The sequence below is a fragment of the Rhea americana genome, unplaced genomic scaffold (assembly GCF_003343005.1).
Source record: "Rhea americana isolate MKP2758 unplaced genomic scaffold, rheAme1 scaffold_77, whole genome shotgun sequence".
Lineage (NCBI taxonomy): Eukaryota > Metazoa > Chordata > Aves > Rheiformes > Rheidae > Rhea > Rhea americana.
The window spans coordinates 3,603,549-3,610,694 of NW_028186945.1; the positions used below are offsets into that span (position 1 = coordinate 3,603,549).

At 38.3% G+C, this 7,146-nt stretch overlaps 1 protein-coding gene across 1 annotated transcript; it reads left to right on the top strand.

Moving 5' to 3' along the window:
• The first annotated feature begins 6 nt into the window (after positions 1-6).
• Positions 7-7,014, top strand: CENPH (centromere protein H). Its single transcript, XM_085322393.1, has 9 exons — positions 7-60; positions 198-253; positions 974-1,022; positions 1,598-1,672; positions 2,341-2,397; positions 3,412-3,475; positions 3,748-3,799; positions 4,311-4,474; positions 6,063-7,014. The coding sequence occupies exons 1-9, from the start codon at positions 50-52 to the stop codon at positions 6,153-6,155; spliced, it is 621 nt and encodes a 206-aa protein (XP_085178519.1). The 5' UTR covers positions 7-49; the 3' UTR covers positions 6,156-7,014.
• Positions 7,015-7,146: the final 132 nt, after the last annotated feature.

Here is a 7,146-nt window from a genome sequence, read left to right on the forward strand (position 1 = left end):
GCCGGGCGCGGCGGCGGCGGGCGGGCCGGCGGCCAAGCTGGACGTCCTGATGCTGCTGCGGTCGGTGCTGCGGGCCCGGGGGCTGCGCGGGGTGGCCTGCGGGGCGCGGGTGCTGGGTAACGGCGGCCCTGCGCGGCCGGGGCCGCCCCGCGGGCTGTCGCGCTGGGTTTGACCGTTGTCGCTTTGCTCCGTTGCAGCCTGAGGGAGCAGATGAAGCAGCAGCTCATGGAGTGTAGCACCACAGTTCATGCTAGTAAGCCGACCCCTTTCCCTGCCTCCCTCCAGCGACCCAAGCGTGCTTTTTCTGAACGTGACATATTGCAGTAGTAAGGGATGTGATGTAACTCGTAGTTATGTACTTAAAATTAATTTTTTAAATTTATTACAAGCACTTTTATAATACTTTTTTTTTTCATGGACTAAGCATCTGACTGCACTCTCTTGATAGCTCTTATAGACGTGTTTGAACCCTTACAAAGCCATCACATAAGTATTCCCTACCACCCCCATGCTTTCTCACCTTGCATTTTTGCTTTAGACTCCTCTAGCACTCTGACAAAATTTTAAGTTGTAATGGCTTTCAGGCTGAATCTGATCAACTGGGGTTTCAGTTTTACAATACAAAGTGTCTGGCAGCAATTCTGCTTTAGCATATTTCTTCTTGTTCCTGTTCTGTTTTCATTGTGTATCTTCTTCTCCACTGAACCAGCCAGTTGCACGCAGAGCAGTGTTGTGAACCCAATCTGGAATGTCTGAAAAGTACTAAACAGAAATATTTCAAAGCCTGATTATTTCTCTGGTATAGTTGATTGACAGTGTAGTCCCAGTAATAGTGAAAGAGATGGTGAGGTGTGGAGCTAGGGATAAGAAATAGCTTGTTAATATAGCCATCAAACTGCTTATCTTTTATATTCTGTAAGTTAGATTTAAACATTTTCTGTTGCGCTGTTTTAGTATTGTTCTTGCTTTTCAGGTGAAGAAATTTGTCCTGACCATGTCATAGAAGAAAAGCTAATCAAAGCGTAAGTTAGCTGATGGCTTCAAACTTTTGACATAGTTTAAAATAAAGAAGAGAACAGTTGGGAGCTGAGCTGGATGTTCTCTTTCTACTCCTTTTTAATGAAAAGTCTGCATTAAATATCAATAATTTGCAAAAGTCTGATGAAAACAGAGGATATTGGGGGTCAGGTTTAGCTCAGTTGGTTAGAGTGTGGTGCTGCTAATGCCAGAGTCATGGGTTCAATCCCTGTACGGGCTACGCTGAGGGTCGGACTAGATGATCTCCAGAGGTCCCTTCCAACCTTACCATTCTCTGATTCTATGATTCTATATSAACAGAGAACATGGGAAGGAAATATTTTATTCAACCCCTTAATATAGTCCTGTATCTGATRTGGTTTCTAAATTTGCAGCCCTTCTAAGTAATAGCTAGAATTAACTAATATAATTCCTTGTGCCAAAGTACTCCTGAATCAAATAATTTTTAACTTACAGGCAAAATTCTTATTTCAGGCATGGAGAAAGCAAGTTATATCTTACAAGAGTGAGATTACTTTTAAATTTTTCTTTTTCTTTCACACTGTTGTTTTTGTTTCAGTACCACTGAAGATTTGGAAAGAGAGATGGAGGAAGTAAAAGTCTCTTTCCAAAACAAGACATTGGTGTTGCAGAGGTATGTATTTTTTTTTCTGTTTATTTTGGGGATTTTCTGTTAGTTTGCTTGTTTACATATGTGTGCACCATGGATGTACACATCATTCTGATTAAGTTAGGATTTCAAAATGATGCAGTGCGTGTTACACACTTGAAAGACTTTAGTACTGTTGAACCAGTAGGAATGAAGGTGGAGATACCATACAGAACAACAAAAAACACAAGTTGAAATGCATGATCCCCAAAGGTCCTGGAAATTGTGAAAGATTGACCATATWCATCACTAGACATAGTTATTGGTTGTGTTTTACAAATGTCCATGGAAAGGTAGAGATGGTAGGTGTTACGTATCTCCTGTGTTTATGTGAATGTTCATTTGAATTCCCACCTTTGTCCAGCTTCCCTTCTACAGACTCTGGGATTACTGACCTCTGAAGTATGTTTGGCAAGTGACAAATGCATTGTCACTCTTAMACAGAAGCACTAATATGTTCTTATCCTGAGAGTTAAGAAAACCCCAATATTTAAGCAGTACGATATTTAAAACTGATGTGTATCTTTATATATATTTCCAATATGAAAACAAGCATAATAGAACTTTAGCAATCTCAATATTTATCTAAGTTCTCTTTTCTTAGTCTTTCATCAGTTCTCATCAGTTCTACCTCTTTTTCCCACACTGTGCAGGATCCAGCTTATGGATGCCCTGAGAAACAAAGTGAAACAAAATGATGACGACTCACGGTAAGGTGTTTTGGGGGAACGGATGGCCAAAAAGCAAGGAAAGGGATTGGCACAGTTGGATGAGACACATTTTAGCATTACTTCATTATATCATTTAAAAACAAACTTTCTTCTAATTTTGATTGGATGATACACAGTCCACCTTCTGGTAGTGGAATCAGCATGATCAAACCTCTTATACCTGGCATGGTTTTACATTTGGGCTCTGAACTAACCAAACTTTGATTACAGAGACATTTAGGCTTGTTTCACAGAAGCCAGCTCAAGTCTAGAAACACCACCATAATTGTTTGTACACCAGCTCCATGATCTTGGCCACAGTTGTGTAATGCGATTGATCTTTCTTTTCTCCTTCATGCTTTCCTATTTAAGTTGCACTGCAAGAACATATATTTGACGTTGTGTGAGTTTTTGCATTCTTTGGGTTCTGTCCTTAGATTCATGTTGATCATCTTGATGTTTGAGAGTTGACTGTATACAGGACCTTGCCTCTGCTTTGTTGCCTTCATTAGTTAATCACTTAGGAACTTAATGTATTTGAACAAGAACTGGAGGTTTCAAACTTGTTTGAAATTACCTGTTCATCTCTTACTCAATATGAATGGATGCATGCATACAAAGTGTAATATGGGAAATTTCATTTCTGTAGGAAACAGCCAAAAACACTCTATTTCCACACTTGCCAGAATTCAGGAATTCCAATCGCTAGACTTTCTGAGGTGGCTTGGCTGCCTTAATATCTCCCAAGCTCTATGCTTTCGCTATGCAATGTTAGACAAACCTAACTGAAAYATTGAGATGGAAGTAAGGAGAATATTTAGCCTCTAACGTTGGTATGCTAAATCTGCAAAAGAAAGGGCATAGTTTTTCAAAAGTAAAAAATAAAAGTATGCTTTATTTTGGTGTTAAAGGAGAATTTTTTATATATAATGTAAATAACTTTAGTTAAAATATTTGTGCTGTTTTCATATATTAACAGTCTTAAGGTGTGCCAATCTGTGTTTCCTTTCTCAGACTAATCTTGGAAACTATGAAACACATAATAATGCTCAGCACAGCAATACTTGAATCTCAGCAGGTAAGTGTCAGTTGTACCCTCTCTTGCAGGTCTGCTTTCCTCAGTACAGCTAGAGTGCATTTTGAAAGTAACATCAATGCAAAAGTCATTTGATGTTAAATATGTGGCATAAAGCATGCAGTTACTACTGGTGTTAAAATTACTGAAATGTTTACTTAAAGTGGGTATGCAAATGGTCAACTTCTAGAGCTGCCCTTAACTACTTTTCTGGATTAAATTAGCATCTATCAGTATTAAATGGAGATGAAATCTACAATTTCTTTTTCTTGCAGCAAGCACGTGAGATGGAAGAGAAACTGAATGACATTAAAAGGAAAAGACTGTGTAAGTGTTTCATAGTTCAGTCTATGAATTGTCCCTTAATGGTTTTACTTAGTTCAGTTTTTAGTGAGGTTTCCTAAGAAAACTAGAAATATTCACTCACATTGTCCATGTCCCTTGTATGACTTTGGAACTTGGTTTGGATCAAATTTGAAAATGAAGAAAAAGGTCTTAAACTTCTTCAGCTATAGAAGCTGTGACAACTGGAGACAAGGTTTAGGATAGATGTTCAAATTAGTGTCCATGTCTGATGGAAATGCAGGCAGTACACACAGTACTTCCTGTTTTGCCAGTAGCCTGGGAACCAGTTTGTATATATTGACATGCGATATCACAGTACATGTTGGTTTTGTGTGGAAGGGATATGTTGAGGTATATTGGAGGGAAGGGATGGGGTGAGAAGTTAGGATTATTGCAATAGAAGTGCCTTAGATAACTGTGGGAAACAAAGTTTTTTAGTTCAACTGCACAGAGAACTACTTCTTAATGCTTCATTTTCCTAATAACGCAATAGTACTAAAACAAGCTGGAGGAAGCAAACTACTGCAAATTCATACCACAATGAAAAAACAAAAGAAGGAACTAGCAAGTATGGAAGTGGGTGAAATGCTGGAGAAGATACGTAACAACTTACAAAAAGAAAAAGAGATGACTACATTAATTCAAAATATATTCCAGGTAAGGAGTTATAACTTTCAGAAACAAGTTTGTAGCTTTTTGTCACAATGAAGGCAACATATTATATAGTAAATGTAACTTAAAACAAGATTAAGATATACTGTGTGTTTTCAAAAAATCAAWGATGATAATGAAAAAAATGCTGCATGCAGACATAATTTTATTGCTTTAAAGACTGAATATATGGAATTGCCCCAACCTGTTGTTTGGAATAATTATTTATAGAGCTTAGAAACAGTCTACCGATCCCTCTTTATTTCTTTTTTCTATCTAAGATACAAAAACGATGCGTCTCTTAGGAGAACAACTGTCATATCTCCCAACTCCCCAACAACTCCTCCAGTTTCCTAGTCTCTTGCTTATTTTTCCTAAACATGTCTTAATCCCATGATGCCAACATGCCAGGCTGTCCCTTCTTAATCTGCTCCTTCTGACCACAGGCACTTCTCTGGTTCAGTGTCACACTGCAGAACTGTGAAAGCAGGCCAAGGCCAGACTTCAAATACTTTCAGCGATGCAGCCTTCATCCCCTCGGTTATTCACCTGTCAGATGCTGCTCGCTAGTCTGTATCTGTGCAACTGGCCGGCAGGTCATCTGGTGTTCGAGGTTCCTCACAAAGTGAGCAAGAAAACCTCATAATTTGGGATATGGAGGAGAAGAGGAAGGCTCTGCAGCATCCTGTGCTGGGAGGGATCCCACTAAAGCTCGTATGCCCTGCACTGCAGTCTGCTGCTCCACTTCTCACTGTGTGACCTGTCCTGACTTCCTTCACCTGACCCTACAAATCAGTTACTTAATAAGTACAGATGTGAATTGYAGTTGCAATGCTTGTGAATTTGTCTACAAATGGCTGATGAAATTCCAGTTAAGAACACACATGTTTTATTAAACAAAACATAGATGAGGGAAAGACAGAGCTTATTTGAGGACTTTGGGTAGGAGACCAGATATAAGCATTCTGTAAATTTGCATAATCCGAAGAATTTCGAAGGATGGAAAAAGCCACACATTTCTGTGTTGTGTGCTATGTCTACTAGTAGCTTGCAATGGAAAATAATGTTACATCTCACAAAGAGAGTAAGAAATGAAACATTTCCGTGGATCTCGGATTAAATTCCTGGAATTATCTTCTATTTTCGTATTTTTGAAATCTTCTGAGCTGTTAGAAGTAGAACAAATCTCTTGTTAAACTTAATAATTCCCGTTTTCAGTCCGGAATGGCAGGGTGAGGATACTAGAAACTTGTCTTGTGTTTAAGGATAATTTTATGTAAAAATATATATATATATATATTTTATATATATACATATATATATATATAAAAAAAAAAATACAAGTATATTCTCAACATCAAACAAACCAGCAGTTTCCTTTTGGGGGGGGCTTATGCATTGACAGTAGGAGCTAAACTAATACTTCACCTTCTTCTCTCTTTTGTCCTACTGCTACTGCAGTTTTAAACACTGCTGTGRATTTCAAGGGCTTCTAATGTAAAGATTAAAAAACAGATGGCTTCTGAAAGATTTCAGTAAGAATAGTTCTTTTTAAAGGAATTTGTTTTTTAACTAATAATCTTTCTTTTCGTAGAATATCATAATTGGAAGCAGAGTTAACTGGGCAGAAGATCCATCCTTAAAGGCAATTGTTCTACAGCTTGAAAAAAATGTGTCTTTTCTCTGAGTACACAGAAATGGTATTTCATTTTATATACTGTATATAACCAATACTAAATTTGATATTGACTAACTATTGTGTTATGAAAGCACATTTTAAGATTTTTGAAAATACAACCCTTCTGGAAGTGGTTCCTCTCCTTAGAGATTCAGAATGTGGCCACGCAACKCTTTGAAGTGAAATTTAAGTGTTGGTATACAACAAATCTAAACACTTAATGTAGCTGATSAAAGTAATTGAAGAACCCCTTCCTGGCTGCTCTATCCCAGGACTCACTTCCCTCTGAAATGCAGCAATGACCCAAAAAAGAAKAATAATCTATATATTATAAGCTTTTATGTAGAAGTGGACTTGAACCAAGGTTGTACCGTTCATGTGCTGCTCTGCTCCCGCACCAGCGTGGGAGAGGCACCCTGCCGAGCTCTTCCTTTCTGTGCCAGGAGGCCSCAGGGAGAAGCATCACCCAGCTCAGCCTCAACGAGAGCCTAAACAGAAAAGCTTAGTTAAATCAGTATTGACTTTTTTTTTTCCTTAAAATATTCTGTATAATTTTTAACTCTGAAAGGTTTATACTCTTAGCTGTAACTCTCACATGTGACCATACTATATGGCGATCATCAAGGCATCCAGGAAGGGGTATGAACTGTAGAGCCTGTCCTACACGGCAAAGTATGGCAAGCCTAGAGAAGATGCATGTAAAATGGAAGATGAAGCTCCATGCTGGCAAAATTAAGCAACTGAGCAATATTTTAAGTATTTTTATACGTTGATGTTCCTATTTTTACTTAATGGTGTAAGAAAATTGACACAGTAAAGTGCATTTTGTGTAATGTTTTGGATTAAAATATTATTGCTTTTTGTTTTATGGGTGAATGATTTTAGAAGGAGAATCTGGCCTGCCTTTATCAAATTCAAATAAACCACCGGCCTACTCCAAGCAGTTATTCAGCCCTGATCTGTTGCCTTCGCGTTTCATTCGCCTCGCGCTGCACGAGGC

What these genes read in the sequence shown, in the direction of transcription:
- CENPH (XM_085322393.1), top strand. An exon ending in GAAGAAAAGCTAATCAAAGC is followed by an intron (nt 1,023 to 1,597) that starts GTAAGTTAGCTG and finishes TTTTTGTTTCAG; the next exon opens with TACCACTGAAGATTTGGAAA. An exon ending in TAATTCAAAATATATTCCAG is followed by an intron (nt 4,475 to 6,062) that starts GTAAGGAGTTAT and finishes TTCTTTTCGTAG; the next exon opens with AATATCATAATTGGAAGCAG.